The 24,356-nt window shown below is 33.0% G+C and overlaps 1 protein-coding gene across 4 annotated transcripts in view; it reads right to left on the reverse strand.

The window, feature by feature from the left end:
- The window catches only part of LOC118186278 (bifunctional 3'-5' exonuclease/ATP-dependent helicase WRN-like), a 151,044-nt gene extending 126,900 nt beyond the window's left edge, over positions 1-24,144 (reverse strand). Inside the window, exons 1-3 of one of the 4 annotated variants that reach the window (XM_085824022.1) lie at positions 24,006-24,132; positions 17,931-18,001; positions 17,300-17,656 (exon numbers count right to left, since the gene is read on the reverse strand). In XM_085824022.1, the coding sequence (XP_085680148.1) occupies positions 17,300-17,488 (189 nt within the window). In that variant the 5' untranslated portion in view covers positions 17,489-17,656; positions 17,931-18,001; positions 24,006-24,132. Of the gene's footprint in view, positions 1-17,299; positions 17,657-17,930; positions 18,002-23,793 lie in introns of all 4 variants that reach the window. The other 3 variants (XM_085824020.1, XM_085824023.1, XM_085824021.1) reach the window with 3 other exon arrangements.
- Positions 24,145-24,356: the final 212 nt, after the last annotated feature.

A 24,356-nucleotide genomic window follows, 5' to 3' on the forward strand; every position in this document is an offset into this window, starting at 1 on the left:
CGTGCGATTTTGACATAAATTAGCCTGATCAACAAAAACGCAAAGCTCATGAGGCCCATTAGAACACAAGTGATTAAGATCCTTGAACCACAGTAATTAAACCTGGCTCCGAATACTGATGAACGAGCTAACTGTACGGATCTTTTCATGATTTTCCCTCCATGTGTAACATTAATACAAGTAATTTACCCTTATAAAATACTCCCCAAAAACATTCTTTTCTCGTATGTTTTGAGCTAAATGAAAGAAACAAACAAAATTCGGATGCATGAAATGAACGCGAACCAGTTTCCTATAAATCCTACCTGAAGGCATTTTATCATTCAGGTTGAGAGGCTTTGTCTGCTTTGCCTTTATTCATTGAAATCAAACAACAGTAAACAACGTCCCCTAATAACGACAAAAGCCTAACATCGGAGAAGGAAAGAGGTGATAAATAGTTCTTAAGCGAAAGGCTCTTTGTAAGTGTAGAAGTCCTATCTGTGGCAGCCGAATACTGGTAGTTCAACCGGTATTCGATCCCAGGTGAAAATGTTGAGCGCTTGATTTGTTTTCGTGGTTTTCCACCTGTGGAATATGAATACGAGTCAGCTTTCCTATGAAAATCCTACACGAAAGCATTCCTCACCTTATGCAAATAGCCCACATCTACTCTGTCATATTCTAATAGCATAACCTTTTCTACTAGACAGAAGAATCTCTTTTTTTTTTTTTAATGTATGACTCCTAATGGTGTCAAAAACTGCAGTTTTCTTTTTTCCCCCCTCTTCAATGCAAAAGATACACATGGATCAATCGATGTTACTTTACATAAAATCTACATGAATTTGTAATTTTTCCACTATTTGTTTACGAGAGCTATGGGCCTTCGTGGAGCCCTTTCAGTGGGAAACTGGGTTACACATGTAGAAAAACACAAAAAACAAACAGGCAGGAATCCCGTCTCTGAGAAACAGAACTGATTATTTTCCTTCAATCTGAAATCTAAAACAAATAAGATAGAAAACAGAGCTTTTCAGGAGAGCTGTATTCAGTATACGAAATTTATTTAAAATAAGCTGTAAGCTTTAAGTACAGTTTTTGTACAAGCAAATAGTAGTTTGCTTATGCTAACTGCCCAGTGGATTGGCTGCCTCACTGTTGGTGGGAAAAAAGAAAGTAGTTTAGCCTTTGTACGTAACTAACATGCTGACCAGCAGCTCACCCTGTATCATTCTCTATTAATTCATTAAATGAAGACTGGATCATCAGATAAATTTTGCTTCTTCCAGTGCCAGTTACAAATCGTACAGCTGTTCAGTAACATTTGAACTATATCATTAATGTTGCATATTACTAAAATGTACTTGTTCTTTAAAGTCCTTGATCTGTTCTAAAAATAGGTACCGCAGAAGTTTCAGAAATGAAGTACAATTTAAAGCTACTTAACATTTCTATGCATATAAAAAAGTAAAATTGTTTAAAATGCATATCGTTTAACGCTTCCTGTTTTATTTGGAATAATATTTCAAAAATAAAACTCGTGTTGGTTATGGCCCAAGCAATACTTAATGGGATAAAGAGCCGTAGTTTGATAATGCTAGGATCATGCATTCAGTTTTTGTCGTTTTAATAAAATCCATTATGATACTTATGCTGGTAATTATAAACTGCATTTACGTATACAGAAGTATGATTAATACACTAATATCACAGAATATACGCTTTTTATATTCTGACAAGTTTTGTCAAGATACCAATTTTTAGTTCATATATAAGTCATAAATTCCATAGCCAGATTCCATTTTTATATAAATAGATACATAAAGGACAAAATGGAACAGTTAATTATATTTTTTATTCTTTTACAAAATTTAGTTCTTTTAGATATAATTTTTAATGGTAAACGATATTCTGCTAAGTTATAATATAAAAATTATTACTACTAATAATTTATATCACTCAAAACAGAATTGGAAAACTCATTCAAATCATATTTAATCAAAACTTTTTACGCAGTTTTGGGAAAAAGGAATTTTGGGATTTGTTTGATTTTTAACGGTGAATTCAGTCATTAAAACATTTTTACCATGTATCCTCATTCATATAAAATTAGCAAAATAATTTACTAAATAATTCTTAGATATAATAGTATTCTTGTTTATCTTTTGTTATATGACTAAAAATAAATAAAAAAGTGGCTGGTATTCAATATTTATTTTTATTTAATTATTTAATTACAAATACTTGACTATTGGTACTTAAGACATAGTCTTTCCATATTATCACTTTTCTATTAGGCCTTGAAATTATGCTAAGGACCTAATAGATTTCGGAAAATCCTATGATTGCATAAAACTGCGGGAGATGCTAATAATGACAAATTTTAAATGAAAATAGAAATTTATTTAAATAGACTACAATAGAATAGATATTTATTTAAATTGACTATAATTATTCTTATATTCTATGTCATTTCAGTACTATAATTTCAGTTATTAGCTTAAATACTGCAATTTAGTCATATAATTTGTAAGTGGAAGTTCCACGATTTTAAATTTATGCATAAACGAGCAAATACGTTTTGAAAGTTAATATATATATTTTACAATTCATTTAACTGAAACTGTAAGAATCAAAAGGGATTTTTGTGCATGTCTGCTTTATGCATTTAATGTATAAAATACGGAAAAGTGAGAAAATTCATCCAACACAGGGAAATAATTCTTTCTAGTCTGTGGTAAGATTGTATCAAATTCATTTAAACTTCTGTTTAAATTCAAAAGCGATCTCTCAAATAAACGAAGGAATACATTTTTGGTTTTAAATTCCACATTAGTAACAACTGTACAATAGCTAAACTTAACAAAATATTTGTAGAAAACCGCCAAAATTCTAGAAATTGCTATAAAATCCCGAAAAACATTAGGAAGATTATTGCTTGCCAACTCCATGCTGAAAAGATCAAGCGTTTACGAAGATGAGCTCAACTGTTAACGAACAACTTGTGGAAAAAATTCAATGCTAAAATATAAATACTTATGCCAAATTTTCCAAAAATTCCTGATAAATATTGTACTCTCATTGTAAATATATATGGACTTATAATGTGATGAAAACTGAGTCGGTAAAAGAAAGGATTAAAATTTAATTTCCCAAAATAAATTGGGCTACTAAAACTAAATAAAATAGATAAGTAAATAGTAAAAAAAATGTGTAACAAAATAAATAATGATCTTTCTTAAAGTACTGCCCAATAAAACTTGTCGAATAATTGAAAATTTACGAGCTTGGAAGCTAAAATCCTAAAAAGATTTCAGAAAATTCGGACGTCGCATATTAAAAGAAACAAGTCTACAAACTACGAGTACAAAGAAAGAGGAGAGACGAAACTAAAGCCAAGAAGTACTTCTTGCTATTCAATAGCGGGGAGGCAATTTTATGGCTTATCCATCACACTAAGGGGAAGCAAACATACTGCCCTAGGCTGGGCCATCTTAGAGAGATTTCAGGAAACGAAAGCGATTTTTTTTTTTTTTTGAAGGGTTTGTTGAGTGACAACACGGACATTTCAAAGCATTTCGTTCCAAGGGACGGGCTCGTTAATGGGTTAATATGAAGCCTTTCCAGACATTCTGGCTAATTTATATCAATTTCTTTCTTTTCAGCATCTTTTCTAACAATTAGAAACTTATTTCAATATGCAAACCATTATTCCCGCTGTAACCAACCCTTTAACATAAACTGTTGGACTAACTGTAACAACAAGGCTGCTCTCTGGTGAGTAGCCAGAGAAGTACTTCAGCAAAAGCCACGCGTCTAACTTGATAGGTTGTACCAGACTCTTGCTCTGTAATTTTCTTAAAGTTAAATGTAATGTCCGTGTGTAACTTAAACCTGTTAATAAATACTTGTTACACTATACAGGACTCTACTATGACCCTATTTAAAATGACCCCCACACAAAGTGACGCCCAATGTGGGGCTTATCTGGGATGCAACAGCTACAAGGCTACCAACCAAAAGCCAGCTAGACTGCTAAGAACCCCTGTCTATTCTCAATGTTTTGAGATCATATTTATTGATTTCTTTGGGCCATTGCTAAAAACTGACACTGGAAAACAATGGATCTTCATTGTTGAAGACTGTGCTACACGATGGGTTGAATTATTTTCTCTTGCTCAAGCTATAGCATGCGGCTGCACTATAACCCTCATCAAAGAAGTATTCATGCAGCATGGTATACCACAAAGAATCATCATAACGGAACCCAATTTATCAGTGCAGTCATGTAAGAAGTTTGCTGCACATTAAATATCAATAAAAACTTGATACCAGTTTACTTTCCTCAGTCAAATCCTGTGGATCGGAAAAATTGAGACTTAAAACCTCGTTTTATAATCCTAATACGAGATGCGCATGACAACTGGCATTCGAAACTCCCAGTTAATTCGCTTAGCTATGAATACGGCCATCTGTGACATTACAGGCCATACACCAGCATTCCTAATATTTGGAAAAGAGCTGAGGACTGTCGGCGACGTTGTTCACGATTTCAAAGCTGTGGTAAAAAATGATAACTTTGTTCCTGAAATCAGCCCTTATCTTAAATGATTCGCAACTATTACAAAGGACATACGAGAGCGTATCGAAAAAAAGCAAGATCAATGTAAAAAGCAATATGATAAAGGAAGGCACCAAGTGTTTTATTCACCAGGTGTAGAGTATGGGTCAATTTACATCCCGTTAGCAATGAAAAAAACAAAAAGACTTCAAAGTCTGTACCAAAGCGTGAAGGTCCATACTTGGTAATGACACAGAAATCACCTACTTCCTATGTCATTTCAAGCCTTCATAAGCCATCAGAACCATTAGGAATGTACCATATGTCTATACTAACATCTTTCAAAGACTCGTCCACTTCTTCCATTCTTCCGCTCAGGAAGAGAGGTAGATCGCCAAAAGTTACTTTGCATTCCCGAAATAATCAAGAACTTGTGGTTCCAGACAGTGCTTCAAAGAGAAGTCCCCTTGCCCAGGAAACCAAAAAAACTGAGACTAGAGACAATGTTACAAGAGCTCTCGAATCCTCCAGTTCTGTCTCCTTGCCGGGACGTCGGCAAAGCCAGAGGGGGAGTTTGTAACCAATCCTTTAACATAAACTGTTGGACTAACTGTAATAACAAGGCTGCTCTCTGGTGAGTAGCCAGAGAAGTACTTCAGTAAAAGCCAAGCGTCTAACTTGATAGGTTGTACCAGACTCTTGCTCTGTAATTTTCTTAAAGTTAAATGTAATGTCTGTGTGTAACCTGTTAATAAATACTTGTTACACTATACAGAACTCTTCTATGACCCTATCTAAAACGACCCCCCCCACACTGCTAGTTTCTTCGTGTCTTATCTCCTAACCTGCCAATCTCTCAACTAAGTACCTATGAGGTTTTATTTGATCTGATAAAGTCAAATAGTCCAAAACCCCTGACAGACATGAAGCAAATTATTGCTATGTCTGAAAAGTAACTACAAAGTCAGATAAAGGTTTAAATAAACCTCTTATTTAAAAAGAATATAAAGGCATGTTCTTATGCTAGCAAAATTAACTACAGCTTATGGTGATCCAATTAAACAAGAACGGTCAAATTCAAACTAAAAATGTGGACTAGTAGTTAAAGACTACACAATTTAATTTTAATTTAAGCTAGCTCTATAACTCTATCATCATAAGAAATTCAAATGTTGGCAGTGATAATGCAAAGAGGAATAATTACAAATTATCAGAGCTGGCAAGAACTAATGCAGCGAGCAAGGGGAGGCCAGAAACAAATTCTGTCTCACAACCCCAAAACCTTAGTTTAAAACTTATCTAAGTGGTTTTCCTTCTGGTGAGGAAATGGAAAGGGGAAATTGTAGCAAAGTCTGAAATTATAAATAACTTCTTAATTTACATAATAATAACTGTACATATCTTTGAGGAATAATTTTCTTCCTATTTTATGCATTCAGTTTCTTTCTTTGATATGCTTCCTCTTCATTGTAGAATTTTTGGAGTTAATTAAAAATTTCTCTTATTCTAAAAAACTAAATGCATTTGGACTGTATAGGAAAAGGTGTTCATTTTATTTCTTTAGCAATATGAACATTCAGAATAAATATGAAATGAGATATGGTAAGAGCTCACTACAGAGCTAGTGGTGTAGAATTTTTAGAATTAGTGACACACCAAGCAACAAAATCTAGAAATGCCAAAATTTTAGAATTTAGGAAGGCACTAGGCAGCAGAATTTAGGATCCACAGACATTGCATCAGGTGGTAAAACGTATAGCGCCAGCTCTGTGTATGAAGCATAGAGCTGTAGCTAGGGTTTTCAGTGGCGGGGGCAATTGAAGATGGTATGAACATGTAACGGATGTCACTAGACACATGCTTACATTGTTTTCTCTCATGGACAGGCATTTATAAAAAGGAATTTTTCTAATAATAAAGATATCAAATATTGACAATTTAAAAAATACATGCAAATGTCTGAATGCATCAGCATCAGATGTCCCCCCTTACCCACCCTATCTACGAGACTGATGATGCATTGAGACATGTGACACGAATAGTTTAAATTATCAGGTTTAAATTTCTTTACTAATACAAAAATTTCTTTCAGTAAATGCCTGTCCATGTGATAAGATTAGAAGCACTTTTAATATTTTCTACGCTTGTGTCTAGTGAAAAACAGAGAAAAACAATAGGAAGGTTAACATGTTAAGAAACAGACCTCTAGTATCAGAAGTAAAACCTTCAAATATTATGTCTTCATTGTTCCTCCGAAAATTCTCCAAAAAGTAAAAGTTCATCTCAAACTTTCTGTAAAATACATCTATTACGTTTCAATACCATGAAGACCTTTTTCTGGAATCTTTTAGATTCATGGGTCAATAACTCTTGCCTTCAAATCCTTCTAAACTTTTCAAGTTGCAATGTCTAAAATCCTAAAGAAAAATTATCCTACCAGTTCTGTAACAACAAAAAGTCAGAAATGTGTTGGGGAAGGGAGGAAAAAAAAATCAGAGGGGGGAAAAAAGTGCAAAATTAATTTTATAGAGAAAACTGATGCATATTGAGACAATCACATGGGAAAAACTCATACCATGAGAAAATTAAAACGAAGGCATTTCTAATTACATAGCTATCTTGCTTTTGCTAAGAATTGTTTCGTAAATTGCAGTAAAGCGCAATTTAAGCATTTATTACTTTGTTTATTTTTTCAGATTCCAAATATTGTATAATAAGTTACCAAAATCGAAAGTAATGTCACTTCGTTGAAATCATTATAATGGTTCATTATGTCTGTTAAGAACAAAAGTCTTAAAAATCATTGTTTATCATTGAGTTCGAGATCATTTTCACCGATTTCGTGAAGAAATATTTGTATATCATCAAAACACTCTACAAATCTATTAAGAACTTTGCCCCGACTTGAGCATTGTATTTCAAAATGTAATAACAAATCTCCATATTTCGATTCAATTTCCTCCAAAAAAGCTTTAAAGTGCCTGTGTATTAATGCTGATCGCGCTATTATTATGTTTACGGTCTTAACAACTTTTTCCACTACATCCTTAAGTTGTTGTGTAGATGCCTTTGCAAATAAATTTTCTTCATGTATGATACAATGAAACAATAAAAGTGAACGGCCAAGTTCATTTTCCATTAGTTTTACAGATCCAACAGTTTTTCCTCTCATACTTGGAGCACCGTCAGTTGTTATGGAAAACAATTTACTTTTTAAATCCAATACTTGCCCATTTTTGAAATTTGTAAACTCTTAAACTTGATGAAAAATATCAGTGCCTTTGATGGTGTCATTCATTGAAGCAAGAACGCATAGTTCTTCATTGACATTCAAACTATTTATTGATGCAAATCTAATAATTATTGCAAGCCTACCAATACTATTTATGTCGGTACTTTTGTCAACAGCAATGCTAATTATGTCACAAGATAACATATCATTTTTGACCTGTTCGTCAATATTCTTGGCCATATCTTCAACACGACGCTGGACTGTGCTAGCTGACAATGGCATTTCTTTATTTCTCTCAATTATTTGGTTTTTATTTGCGAAGTCATCAAATAAATGTTCGGAACAATTTATGAATGCGTTTTTCAAAAACTTGCCATCTGTAAATGGTTTTCCATTGGTACCAATACTAAGAGCTGCAACAAAGCTGGCAGACGTAGCGTGATTGTTGCTGGTAATAAAACTCTTTAAGAATTTATTTTGCTTTCCAAAATTTAATACACGTTTAGCAATGTATTCAGATTTATCTTCATTTGCCATTTCACTCACATCTTTATGTTTTGAAGAAAGTGTCACTCAATATTATAAGTCCTGGCGGTAATTATATCTGTACATAAAGTACATATCAATTTGTCACCATTTTCGATACACCCATACTTTTCTGTACACATCTTGAAATAATCTCTTTTTTGCTTTTTGTTTGTTCATGGTAATTTTTTTAAATATTTATTTCACTAGGTCACTAGGTCAATATTATTGTGCTACTGTACTACACGTGCTATAACTATAACTGACATACAATTGAGATTACGACGCGCGACCAGGAATGGTACAATTTGTTCAGACAATGTTGCTGCATTCCGCATACTATTGGGCAATTCCATATCCAGTCAGGCGGGGGTGGGGCGAGCGTCCAGGAATGGTACAATTTGTTCAGACAGTGTCGCTGCAATCCGCATACTATCGGCCGATTCCATATCCAGTCAGGCGGGGGTGGGGCTTTAACTGATATTTTTATATGTTATACTGGAGTCAAATTTGGTGCGTTCATAACTTTGCGACAAAAACTTTGGGGGAAAAAGAAAAAAAATGTTTGTATATCTTATATTTTATTTTCGGAACTAAAGTAGGTCACTTGAAATTACCAAATGGGTCACTCGGTGACCCACGGGTCAAAGGTTGCCGACCTCTGCTCTAAACATTAAATTTTGTATTTTAATTTTTTCTTTCATTCTTTATTTTGGGAAAGTAAACAGTTTTTTAGACAGCAAAACTTGCACTTATTTCCCCCTAATACAATATATAACTACACGTGCCTGTGTAAGAAATGGTGGCTTTGGGGAGTGAATCTTGTACGCTTTCTGTGGCAGTTAAGGGGTTAAGTACGTCAATCATTTCACAATTTTCTGTCTCTTCTCTATTTCCGTGAAATGAATTTCCTGAATGGTCCAGCAACTCTCTCTTGGAATGAACAAGGCTTATCTACTCAATTTCACTCCAAGAATAAGCTATCCATCCAATAGCATCCAACATATATATTTTCTTCAGTTTCTCGATCATATCACCCAGTTCCTCCATGGCTAGGACAGGAGATATAAGAAGTTTACGTCTGTAATTTTTCTTCAGTGCCTCCAAAACGCCCTGGTCTATTGGCTGACATACTTAGGTTATGTTAGGAGGGAGAAACATGGCTCATATATCTTCATCTCATAACTGTTCTGCATCAATATGAGATGAAGCATTATCTAGAATGAGAATCGTCTTCCTTGGCAGATTTTTTGATTTTAAAAACTTTTCCACTGATGGAACGAACTGCTGATGAAACCAATCATTAAATATTGCTACATTCATTGATGTGCTTGACTGATTCCGGTATCAAATAGGAAGGCCATAGTTGGTTTTGGTCCCATTAGTGTGCCTTTTTATGTTTTTAAATGCCCGTGGATTTTTTCATTTGCCTATAAGCGCTAGTTTGAACTTGTAGTTGCCTGTTTTATTGCTGCATGCCAAGATTGTAACTCTCTCCTTGCTTCTTTTATAGGGCCAGGTGTTGATTTTTCTTCCCTGGATGGCGGCGTCTTCAAAGGTAACATTCAAAAATTCAAACCAGTCTCATCAAAATTATAAATTTGATTTCCGATATACCCTCCTTTTCAATTAGTTTGTGGAAATTATCCTTGAATATTGCAACATTTTCCAAGTTAGCAGATAGCTTTTCCCCTCAAACGTTTAACTGCCTGATGCCGTACCGCTTTTTCCACCTGTCGAGTCAGCCAACACTAGCAGTAAATCCAGATTGCCCTTCTTGAAAATCAAAATAAAATATTAGGACTTTCTCTTGCAAAAATGGTCCTCAAATGGGTGTTCCCAGAACACATTTGCTGCCAGAAGAAGTTACTTTTGCTGCCAATAAAGCTCCTCGCTCACTTTTTTATATTCACAACCTTTCATACTTTCTCTTTCCTTTAAACTATCCGCACATGCTCTTTTCACACACCAAGACTCAATTTCAGACCTCTTCTTTTCCCACCCTATCAAAGTAGTTCATCCAACACCTAAATCCATGTTAATTTTGTTTACACTTCCCCCTCTGTCCAGTCTCTTTAAGGCATCTAGTTTCATTTCCATTGCCACATTAGTTTGTTTTCTTTTCAAATGACATTTTCCATTTACAGAATACCAAAAGTTCCCCAAAATATGTTAACACTTAATGACCTGCATGTGAACTGAGCAACAACACCTGCAATGAACTGGTATGAGTGTAGTTTGCAATTAGATGCAGTCACAAAACTTCAGACAAGTCTCCTAATATTCTCAAAATATTTTGCTACAATAGAAAGGACTGTAAGTCAGCCGCCAGCTGCTACCTGACTTTCTTTTTATCCTTGAAAGAAGCAAACAGCATTACCAAGTATTACGACATATCTTGAAATTTGCTTGGCAGTTCCATGAATTAATGGCACAATGTGAAAAACACAATTACAGAAAAAGGAACACTCAAATATTTGAACAGAACAGGAAAGATATACGCATAAATAATAATTATATGTACTGTATGTAATACTTGCTTTGCTTGGACTAGAGATATCTTTAAAAAGTTGCCGAGTTATATGGAATGTCGAGATATCGGAACTCCACTGTAGATGCTTCCACGGCCCGACGAGATATTTAAAATCCAGCTTTCTCGAGTTAAGAACTAAATTACTTCTTTACAAAAGTCTTATAAGATCTGTTCTGACTTATGCATCAGAAGTTTGGGTACTGACTTTATGTGATGAGAAAGCTTTGAAGGTTTCTGAGAGAAACTTATTGTGTTTCATTTTTGATGGGATCCATGTGAATGGATCATGAAGAAGAAAATCTAATTTAGAACTATACAAGATTTATAGACAACCTGATGTAAAATTCTTCAAATCACAGAGACTTACATGGGCTGGTCATCTGGCCAGAATGCATGAAGATCAATGTTGCAAAAAAGTCTTTCTGGCAAAGCCCATGGGAACCAGGGCTTGGGATAGACCGCTAGCGAGATGGATCGATTGTGTTGAAAATGACATTAATATTCCAAAGGCCAAAACTGGAAAATTGGCTAAAAGCACAAATACCTGGAGAAGGCTAGGGCCCACCCTGGGCTGTCAAGCCAATGAAGAAGACGAAGTAGTCATAAATTTTCACAATTGAATTGAATGATGACTTATGTCATTGTTCTTTTCATCTGTAAAAAATCGCCAAATTGGGTCATGGTGGTTCATTAATGCGTACGTACCTTTTTTTTAAATCTCTCACATTCACTACAGGTTTAATGATGAAAAATTAATTAGAGATATCAGATAGTTAGATAAAAGGCAAATAGATAAATAGATAATAGATAAAAGGATGTTAGATACAAAGTCACAAATATAAACATTTAAAATTATAATCATGATTAAGATACATCTAAATAAAGTGTTGCTAAAAAACAAATATTTATATATTATCCCATCAACTGTGAAGCTGTCAACAAGCAACATGAATGAGCACCAATTATGGATAAGAGCAATGTCACAACTCACTTATAACATCTGCGCTTTCGTTTCACGTCAGTTCAATAGATCCTTGATAAACAACGTTTTGTTTTTATGAACAAGGATATACAGTCAAAAGTCATTAATTCAGACACCCATAATCTGGAATGATCTATAATCTGGACCTCAAAGCTAAAAACTTTCTGCGCATGCGCCGCGTTGACACATGCGCATAGGCGTTTACGCGTGCGCGTAAGACCAAAAATGATGCTAAAGCAAAGTTTAAAGTTTAAAGAAATTAAACATTTAGCAGTAGTAGCAATGAAAGCTCCCTGAGATATGTTGTGCAGACATTGAAGACAATAAAAGATTTTGAACTTAACCAATTTATTAACAATATAATAAAGAATAAAAACACAAAAATAAATGTCAACAATATTAGAGTATTAGAAAAAATATAATATAATCATCATTTTTATCAAATATTTTTACCTGGTCTCCAAAACACTGGCATTCTATACAAACAAAAAAAAATGTCCTAAACAGTGACTATGCAGCCTAAAAATAAAGCTGGCTACCCATTCAATAAGTCCATAATCAATGGTCAAAAAAAACACCTGAAAAATTTTAATGTGAAAACACTTAAAACCGGCCTAACTCCGTTTGCACAAGGAGTCGTCGCCGCTCACGTATTTTTAATTCCGCCTTCATTGAAGAAACATGGACGCCGCACACGGCAGTCACTCACAGGATAGCCTCTGGAACCGAAGAACTTTAACCTGGAACCATCATCTCGCAAACCGGAATCAAGGCATTTTTTCACCGGACTGCATGCATCCTTTTGAAGGGGCTGGAAACCGCTCACTCACTTGCCGGGAAACCAGGAACTAGAAGGGTTGAGCCAGAGCGACGCGAGATACTTATAGCAGAAGTAGGAATGACGTCATCTCACGGCAACCAATCAGCTATCGGCACGAATCGGCTTTTCAGATGACGTAAATCATGTTTCGTTTTTGCATCTCAATTAGGTTGAAACAGTCCGTTCTCAATGCAAACAGTGGCAGCAAGAAAAAGAAGTAGAAGTAACTATTATATTACATTAAAAATGAGGACTAAACTAAATAAACATTTCAAGGAGGAGAGATGATGCAAAAAAATAAGCTATATTTTCCAACAATTACGACTGCGCATATGCGTGTGCAGAATACATTTTTGCGTGCGCATTTTATGTATAACGGACGGTATAAGCAAAAATTATCTAATTATCTATTTCAGTTAATGATGATGATTGCGTTGTTCCTTAATCTTCGAATTGGATCCGGCTTATTATTTTTTGCAGACTGCAAGAGCAATTTTATAAAAGTAAACTTGAACTTTCAATTATGTCAAATAGAATTTCCGATGCTGGAGCTCCCAAAGGATCTACAAAACGAAAGTATGTTTCGATGTCCGTCAAACAAAAAGTGGAATTGCTGCAAAAAATGGATAAAGACATGAAGAAGGTGACAGAGAGGTAAGTGAAAACGAAAAAATTTCGATTGACAAGTTAGTCGGTATTCTCGGCACGGCAATTACGGGACTTGAACAGCGAAACTTTGTAACTGAACAAGAAATTATGTCTGTTTATAGAATTAAAGAGAAAGTATTATCACATAAAACGAAGCAACTTAAACAACTTACATTGAAAGAAATGTTTAATAAAGTAAACAAATAAATATTAAGCTTTTTTTTTTTTTTTTTGTAAATTTTGATACCTTTTAGATCATAATTGTTCTTTATTTAGAAAATATTATTTCTTTATTTAGAATTTATTAGAAAATTAAGCAATAATTATCTGTAGGTAATTAAATTCCAATTTAATAATTCTGCTGTATATGTAATAATATAAAATGAGGATCAACACACAGGACAATGATGGCTTTTTTTGCCGAGCAAATGAGATACATCAGGCATCAGGAAAGCTGATGTCTTCCCCTTCTTTAATAATGCTGTAAAGTTACTTTTGAATTAAATAAGAAAGTCTATGTTAAGTTTTAAAATACATATAAAAAAGAACAACTGGTCTGCGTTTTTTCATCTTGAAAGTTCGGCGACGTTACACCTGCTATAGTCAGCTAGATTCATTTTCCCTCATTCTCTTAATAAAAAAATCGACATAAATGAAAACATCGAGCTGAATGCACTTTCCCACATTCTAATAACGAAAATGCAAAGAATAAAAATGATGATAAAAAAAAATTCCTAATGAAATAAACAAGCATACATGTAACTTATACATTAATTTAAAGAGCTGCAATTCCCAGTGTGTTTACACCAAAAAATCTATAAAAACCAGAAGCACAGAACAGAAACTGATGCTAATATATGAAGGTCAAAAGCCCCATGACTTAACCAATATGAAAAGCATTACCATTTAGCACCATCTACTGACATTTAAAAATTCAAAAAAATAGTTCTGTTTTCAAGTTACGTATACGCAACGCTTGGCTGGTAAGAGTGAAAATGGTGTGTCGTGCCTATGCGACATTGGTCTTATGGGTCTAATGGGTTAATGGACATTGGTCTTGAATGATCAGCTGTACATGACAGAAAAAACAATACCAGATAAGAACTATTACCTTTGGAAGTAATCGCAGCATCCCAAACAGAGCTTCATTAAAATTGGAGAGCCTAACAAAACACTAGAAATTGATGAAGGCCTTTTTTTAAAAAATGAAGTGCAAAAATAAGAGAGGTCAACAACTGATAATTTATTAAATAAAGAGGCATTAATTCTTTTAGAATTCCAGACGAAAGACTGGCGCAAATTAAAGGGTACTATTCCGTTTTTAGGACCGTAAAAAAATTGCAGCGAAAATGTATGTGCAAAAGCGCCAAATCTAGCGTATGTGCTGGTTTCAGATAGCATAAGTTTATATTGTTCTATATTTCTTAAGACGCCATAGAAATACTAGTTTAATTTTTAAATCCTTTTTTTGATATCCTATGGATTTAACAATTTGGGAATTGCCCATGACGAAAAGTCGGCAATAGAATTTTGGGTAAAGTGCAGAATCACCCATTGCTTGACGCGTTTTTAAGAATTGCACATACTCGATATCCATGTGCACATCGACCTATTTTCACTTAAAAAAAAAAAAAAATCCCAGAATCCAGGCACTGCGCACACCCTTGACTTTATCTATGTACACATCAACCTATTTTCAAAGGTTTTCAAAAGATAAAATGGTACTTTTCCATTTTGCCGGCGCAAGCGATAAAGTCGCCAATAATGGTACAACCGATGCCAAACGGAATATTCTCGCTGGTAACCTTTTACGCCTCATTTTCAAAACAAGTCGCAGCTTTTTCATATCAGATTGATTGTTTCTTTCAATACTGGCATATAATTACATAGAATTTTTATCAGATAGTTCAGTTTTATGTCTAAGCCCATTTTCGGTAATTAGGTCAATTAGGATGCAATCACAGCTCTTACCCGAAGCCGAAAATATAGAAAAGGAAAGTCAAGGGTTAAATTCATCAATTCTAATGAGAATGCATTAGTGAAGTAAAGCACTGCAGTTTTACATAATTTCTGAGTAAGCTATTCGTACGCATTGAAATATTTCTTGCATTTAAAGTTGTGTTCCAAATAAAGATTTAACTTGAAATTAATGTAGATAATTACTGAGAGCATTAGATTTTTCTAGAGTAGTTTACGTGAGATGAGATCGCTTGGAGTCACGTGATATGAACCGGCGAATTAGGATGTTGAACCATGAAAGCATAGTAAATTCTTAAATTAATGTCTTTTTACAAATTTATTGTCTTTATTTATTGGCTTTTTATAAAGTTTTAAGCAATATTAAAATGTTTATGCCTTCAAAAAAAAAAAAAAAGTTCTTAGAACTAAAATTTTTTATGTGTATACTGTATGTTGTCGCCAATAAAGTCTGCTTGGCGAGATTTGCGCCGGCGAAACGGAAAAGTACCGATAAAATTTGTCAATTTTCTAAAGAAAATTTACAAAAATTTACAATTGTTTTTAACCCTTGTAAAAAGCGGCAAACAAATAAGCGAGCGATTCTGCACTTTACCAAGAATATTTTTTAAAAAAAGGCATCATTCATTATAAAAAATTACATTTTAACAACTAACGAGATGAAATTATGCTTTAGCGATAAGTTGGTAGCAAAATAGCGATGCAGGCATCCATTTAGTTAGTTATGTTTAGCAATTTTTATATAAATTATAATAATGATCTGAAACAGTTATTTACTCTTATGCTTCCATTCAGTCATGTTTAGCCTTTTTTATATAAATTATAATAATAAAAAAGTATTATATGAAATTAACCTTTCATCTAAATTAAAACATCAATCTTAAATAGTTATTTACTATTATACTTCCTTTCTTGCATTAGGGTTGCCGCATTTATTTTTGGCAGCATTGGCATCAACAATTTGGTGATATTTTACAGCCCTCAAAACCAAATACAGTCAAAAGTCGTTAATTCGGACACCCATAATCCGGATCTCAAAGATAAAAAATTTCTGCACATGCGCTGCGTTGACACATGCGCATAGGCGTTTACGTGTGCGCGTAAGACCTTTATGACTGCACATATGCGTGTGCGCAAGCGCAGAATAGGTTTTCGCGTGCGCATTTAATGTATAACGGACGGTATAAGCTAAAATTATCTAATTATCTATTTCAGTTAACGTTGATGATTGCGTTGCTCCTTAATCTTCGAATTGGATGCGGCTTATTATTTTTTGCAGACTGTAAGAGCAATTTTATAAAAGTAAACTTGAACTTTCAATTATGTCAAATAGAATTTCCGATGCTGGAGCTCCCAAAGGATCTACAAAACGAAAGTACGTTTCGATGTCCGTCAAACAAAAAGTGGAATTGCTGCAAAGAATGGATAAAGACATGAAGAAGGTGACAGAGAGGTTAGTGAAAACGAAAAAATTTCGATTGACAAGTTAGTCGGTATTCTCGGCACGGCAATTACGGGACTTGAACAGCGGAACTTTGTAACTGAACAAGAAATTATGTCTGTTTATAGAATTAAAGAGAGTATTATCACATAAAACGAAGCAACTTAAACAACTTACATTGAAAGAAATGTTTAATAAAGTAAACAAATAAATATTAAGCTTTTTTTTTTTTTTTTTTTTTTTTTTTTTGTAAATTTTGATACCCTTTAGATCATAATTGTTCTTTATTTCATAATTTACAGTTTCATATTTTTAATTTTAGAATTTCTGCATGCCATTTTACGAGATTTAAACTGATGATCTATAATCCGGAAAAATCGATAATCTGGAATCGCCGAAGTGCGGATTAACGACTTGTGACTGTAGTACCATTTAGAGGGATCTCTACCAAATTTCACATTCAGCGAGATATTAAGTACAATAAAAAAAAGTACATCAAGATTAAATAAAATGTTACTGAAAGAATCCATACAATAGTTCCTTAAAATCAACTTTCTAAACAAATAACAGAAAATAAAAGTAATATGAAAATATATACCTTTGAATCGCCTTTATCATCTTTAAGATTATAGTTTATTAAATGAATAGCAGCTGAAGCCACACTGATTTTTTCGTTTACAAAATCAATATCTTCATCTGTCAAATCTCTACCTTCCAAGAAATCTTTTGTTGAAGACACCATTTCTCGCAGCATTAAAACTTCTTTTAACATCTCCTGATAAGCCATTTTGGAAGTTAAAATATTTTAACAGACACTCATTCAATTTTGTTACATATAAAGCATGTCACTAGATTAATCATAAATTATGAAAGACGAAACTGAAGAAAGAAACCACTCTTCTCATAAGCTCCATTTTCTGATCAAAAGTAATTAACCTTCATAACAACATTTGTTCTGAAAAAGAAAATAATTAAATTTAATGCACTTCTTTGCAAGAATATAAATTTATACAGATAACACATTCTAAATATTGCACAACAGTTTACTTTTATATAAAGTCCTGTTAAAAATCTTATAAAAATACTTATAAGAAAAATAAATAACTTTTAACCCTCCAAGCATTACAGGCGTAGCCCTGAAATTTTTAAGTTCTGAAAAATATCATGAACAAATAGTATTTTCTTGATTATAATTAAAAAAAAAAAAAAAAAAGACTGGCATTTTGTACCTTGATTCCTTTTCTTCCAATATACATCCAACCCGAAATCAGATACATTAAAAGTTGGCAGAAATTTTGACCTGTAATGAATAAGAAAGCCACATTTCTATATGATATTTTCTGCCCATAACACCTAGAGGGTTATTAAAATTTATTATACAGTTGTTCAAAAGCTACACCTTCTGTAAACTATGCCATATAGTTAATATCAGGGTCAAATAAATCATGATTTTTAAAATATTTTTTTATTTATTTATGTTATTTTATTAAATGGTTACCATGTATAGTTTTCAAAGCAATTAAATATCTAATTAGATGATACAGTACAAAGTCCGAGAAATTTGGCAAGTCTGGATTTCAGAAATTTTTGGATTTTAAATCATCAGTTTAAAACTAATAAGACAATATACAGACATGGCAACTTTCACTTTTTACTTACCTGTAAAACCAACTAAAGATCTTTTGGGTCCGCTAAAGAACTGCACTCGCGATTAGGTGTTTACAATTTTGAAATTCGTTCCGCGCTTCGTCACAAATTCAGCGTTATCATTTTTCTTCATCCCTTTTAAGTTAGAAGTTAAATGTATCTGATACTGAGCTATGTTAGATAAAAACCATCATTAAAAATTTTTAAATACTAAAACCCTTTGCAAATCTTTTACCATTTCAGCAAATTTGCAAATCTTTTACCAATTGTTTCAGGAAGTGGGTAGTTAAGTATCAGTTCAACTTTGTTCGGCAGAGGCTTGGTGCCGTTTTTATTGATTAAATGTCCTAAGAAAGATATTTCGGGAATGCCAAAAACACATTTCGCAGCGTTAATTGTCAGTCCGCACGAAGTTAATCTTTCAAAAACAGTACGTATGTCAGATTTATGATCGTCTTCTGTATCACTAAATATCAAAATATCATCTAAGTAGACATAGGCAAAATTTAGGTCCCCAAGAATTTTGTTCACAAAACTTTGAAAAGTTTGAGTTCCTCCGCACAGTCCGAAATTTAAAAACAAAAATTTAAAAAGACCAAACAAGGTGCAAACTGCAGTTTTCGGTACATGGTCTGTGTTCCGTCTCAGAATATTTTTGTTTATTTGTACTGGCATAACGTTTGTAGTGCCACATAATGTCAGTGGCGAGAGCCCAGTACTAATCAGTAAGCGATAGGCATGCCCTCGGTCCACACCAAGTCTCCATTCCTCTGCCCAATCAAGGGGGCAGTCAATCATTAATTGTAATCCTTACTCACACTTTGCTTGTTTAAGCGGCATTATTGTGCTTGAAAGAAAATAAATGTTGTTAAGTTTTTCAACTTGACTTTCATGAATTAATATACAGTCCACAACTACCAATTGCTATCAATATTTTGGTCCTAACTGAACCGAAGAAAGAACAGCAACTATGGATAACATAATACCTCTGAACATGTAACGCCGTTGTCTAAAAGTGAAAGTCACAAAACTGGAACATTCTCTGCATGACTTCATCGAAAATGAAGCATTTTTAGAAGTAAAATTGCAGTCATTATCAGGAATAAATCGATCTTTGGATGAATTAAAACTGCAGTACTTCAATCTACCAGCAGAGGTCTCCATAGAGGAAGCCTGTAAAATTATTGACGAACTACAGAACGATCTGGAGAAAATGGAGATAAGTCTAAAATACCTCCTTTCAAAATTAAAATAAAAAGTTAATGCATTACCAGCATTTAATAATACTGTTGAAAATATTAATGTTAAATTGCCCGAAATACCTTAACCTCAGTTCTCTGGAAAATATGAAGAATTTCATGAGTTTAAATGCCAATTTATATCCTTAATTGCTGAAAATAAGAAACAAGCTGAAACATAAAAATTTTATTATTTAAGGGCTGCTTTTTATATCCTTAATTGCTGAAAATAAGAAGCTAGCTGAAACATAAAAATTTTATTATTTAAGGGCTGCTTTTTATATCCTTAATTGCTGAAAATAAGAAACTAGCTGAAACATAAAAATTTTATTATTTAAGGGCTGCTCTTAAAACAGGAGCAAAAAATATTGAGAATTGTGAAGATACATACCAATCACTGTTTCAAGCTTTAGAGTTACGTTATGAAAATAAGCGAGCAATAGTGGATAGTCATATCCAAAATATTTTGAACCAAGAGAGAATTAAAGAAGAATCATCTAAGGAACATCGCCGATTATTAGATAATATCAAACGCAATCTACGCACCTTCAAAACACTACAGTACGATCTTGATATGCTATCTAACGCAACTTTAATAAATATTCTCCTTCAGAAAATTGACAAGAAAATTCGAAAGCAATTTGAACTCGCCGTAAAATTTAAAGATGTTCCATTAGAACATGTCAAATTATTTTTATGGATGCTTTCTAGCACCGAAGTCCGATTTTCAAGAAAACTTTAAAATTCATCCAGTAATGGAACAGTCTGGATGGAACGGTATATGATGATATGCCCTAACGATATCAATTTTTGAAAAAATTTTCTTTCCGTTAAGCGTATTATAAACATCTTGTAAATGCGGGATAAGATATCTGTCGAGTTCCTACACGCGTTTAATTTTCAGTAGTCTCCTACAGACCGTGTGTCAATCGAGCTTTTAGAAATGACACGAAAAGGTGATGACCATGCCGATTTTAATGATCTACAAATACCTTAGTCCATCATAAATTGGAATTCTTTTTAGGCTACTTTGTATAACTTAGGACATAACCTATGCAGTTTATTATGCACAGGAGGACTGTTTGTTTCAATGTAATAGCCCCTGCTGTGCTTTACTCTGCCTAAATCAGATTTTTAATTTCAATAAGTCCGGAAAGTCTTTCAAGACCCTGTGATGTGATAAATCATAGATTAGCTTTACCTAAAAATAATTTTCAAAATTGGAAATAGAACCAGTTAATTTCATATTATTATCAATAAGCCTACCTCGTTTTAAATCAATTAAAAGATCAAAATGTCTTAAAAAATCGGCTCCTATTGTAGTCTTTGGTACATCGATGATTTAAAATGTCCCAGAAAAGTTTTGGCCGAGTCCTAAATTCACATTTAATAATTTTGTTCTGTATGTAGAAATTCTGGAATTATTCACGGCAAATAATTGTAGAGAATCAGAATGAATTTTCTTTAATTTAGAAGTCAGTGGGACGCATGATACATCCGAGCAAGAATCAATCAAAAATTTTTAATTTAATCTATTATCGTAAACATGTAAACGAAATGATAATGTGAGACTGTCAACAAGTTTTGATCGACAGCCACTACTAATAGTTTTCCTGGTCTGTAGTATTCACAGAAAAAGAACAAGGTGCTCGGGATTTTCGTGCATTATTACTAAATCACGAATGAATTTTTCTCAATATGAGAGGTGGTTTGTCATTCCCTAAATGCAGTTCATAAATAAGCCTGCATATTTGCTCGTTTTCCAAATCCAAGAATTCCACTATTAACCTGGCTTTTAGAGCATTATATTTATCTGTTGCTGGGGGGGGAAGGAATAAAATATCTCATACCGTGGAAAGAGTTTCAGAGTCTTTGAAAAAAATCAGATGATTATATTTTGTAATATCGCTACTAATCTTCACCAGAGTAAAGTTACTTTCAACTTGAATAAACTACAGTTTAACATTATTCTTACATAAAGGTGGAATTTTGACCGCAACACGCAAGATTTGTGGCTCTGGTGCCACTGCGTTAAATTGGACTTCTGATCCTGGCATGGTTAACAATTATAAATATATTATAAATAGTTGACTTAATGATTTGCACTATTATTTAGGACTTACATATCATAATCAAAATGAAATCATTCAATATCTCAATAAAATTGTGAGCACAAATATTACACACGAATCAATTTTAAACAATGAATAATTTAGTTTAAATTAAAACTAGAATTTTAGAGCAAAATGCATCACAAAAATGTATTAAGACCGATCACGGAGAGAAAAAAAAATTGCACCCACATAGCTGTTAATCATCCTTAACAGTGTGATAACCTACATGATATTATTTATGATAATATAAGAAGGAAATTAAAATAAATAGGATGTAGCATTAATCACTCACAAAAAAGAGCAGTCTCATCAAAATAAGGCATGGCGTTAGTTTTAATACAAAAACTGAGATAGACAGCCATTAGAAATTTGAAATAGAAGGAGCAAGAGACAGGGTCACCAGTGGAGTACGCGTGGGCAACGTGTGCCTAAGAAAGCCTCAATATAATTAACTAGAAAAACAGCAATCTTAATTAAGATAGACATATAGCAATTAATCGTGAAATTTAATGAGATAAAATAACATAGTTGGATATATTATATTATAACGGCTTAAGAAGGACAGAGCACGGCCCCAACACAGACACGGTGCCGAGGTTCACATATCCTGCTGAAGCACAGACTGCCGGAGAAAAACTCATCTCTCTCTGTCACCTGTAAGATTGTCATACAGGTTTAGTCTTTCGCCATGGCAGTTTTCTACACAGTTTAGAGTTCGTATTGCCTGTTTGGTGATGCCGCTGCAAATTCATAATTGCAAAAGAAAGGTTTCATATATTTTGCAAAAAAATGTCCCATGCCTTTCAAAAGACCAAAGAATGCAAAACCTCCATACGGTAGGTGGAAATTTAAACTAAAAAAGAAAGAAAAAAGAAAGAAAGAAAGAAAGAAAAGAAAAAGGAAAGGAAAAAAGAATGAAAAAGAGAAAAAAATATACGATTAAAAAATTTTCATTTTCTAAGAGATGAATCAACTTGTAAGATTCACTACTTCCTCTTTCCCTGAATTGGGAAAATTTCTGTCATACTATCAGCCTTAGACCTTTGACTGAAAATTTAAGGAATTTGAATGGAATCAAAGAACTACCTTACAATGTCTGGTTTAACTGTCACCTACACCATATACAATGAATGCCATATACTGCTCTAAAATTTGCTTATTTTATCCTAATTTCTCCTACACTGGATGTCACACCTGCTTTGCCTAGTTTTTAGAACACCGAAAAGTGTGGGGTTGAACATAAAATATTTTGTTAGTTATCCTTTAGCAAAAATGACACTTTTCATGCACTTAAGAATGAATTCAACTAATTTTTTTCAGGTAAGATTATTCCATTTTGTACTATTTCTCTATTACTTTTAGAAGAGCTTTCAAAAACATATCATGTTGCCCTATTCTTTTCTTCAATACACTCCATACACGTTTGATAAGATTTAAGTCCAGAAAATATGGAAGAGTTTTGTTAACTTCAGAAAAGTTGTGTTATAACCACAAGCACGCATTTCGAACTATGTTTAGAATCCTTATTCTGAAAGAATTTGACCATATTTTGTATTTCAAGTTTTCTTGGAGATGCTTTCAGGTTTTCATTATATATTCATATCGATCCATTTTATTTCCTATAAAAACAAAATTTCTCATCTCAGAGGCAGTGAAACATCCTCAGACTATTATGCCTCCATAATATGTTAAACAAGTTGCTAAACAAATAAAAATTTCCAGATGCAGATTCTTGTACTGAATTTTTATATAAACAATTATGGTAAAAACATCTTAACATTATTATGTGATATTGATTAGTATGTTTTGAATAAATTATTTTATTACGAGGAATACTATGAAGACATTTATTTTGTAATAAGAAAGACCTCAAATAGAAAAAAAAAAAAAAAAAAATAGTCTTATGTTTTAATATTTAATACGAGAACTATGCACACAAATGGCCAAAATGCACAAATGGCCACAAAGAAATGTGTGTCATGATATATAATAACGGTGATGATCATAACATAGACTGAAAAGTAGTTCTTTTTAATAGTGTATTCATTACGTATCACACGATATAACACACTTAAATACTAGACAACACTTACAAGCAGTTTTGTAGACTTAATCAAAAATTTACTGACACGTTATAGCTGTATCGTGATTATATATCATACGCAGAGAAGAGACAAAAGTCCAATATTTAATACAAAAAATCTTCAATTTTTTCCTCTCTATCGAATATTTTCAATTCATAATAAGAGAAAATATATATATATCATTTCTATAGAATTAAAATTAATAATAAAATGAAAATTACATCAGATTATAAATATCATAATTTACAACGCTCAAATTTTTGTTATATTTTCCAGAAACTTGAAATGAATACAAAATATTATAATCAAAACACTTTCGCCAAATTTTCAGCTTCTGCCGCCATTTTAGGAAAATGCCAATATTTTTTTGGAAATAGTTTGCAAGATAATCAGTTCATTGATACGATTAATAAAAAAGTGTTATTTTACGTTTTTTTTTTTTTTTTTTTTTTTCATGTATAGATGATTTAGAAAAATCTTTCTTTTCATTTTAATAATTAAGAAGGGATCAAACTGCAATGAAAAACCTTTTCTTTTAGCAACATTCTGTTAGAATAGCAACATTTTGTTAG

The sequence above is a fragment of the Stegodyphus dumicola genome, chromosome 9, assembly GCF_044657685.1.
Source record: "Stegodyphus dumicola isolate Sdum_Otavi_A_Nest chromosome 9, ASM4465768v1".
Classification (NCBI taxonomy): Eukaryota; Metazoa; Arthropoda; class Arachnida; order Araneae; family Eresidae; genus Stegodyphus; species Stegodyphus dumicola.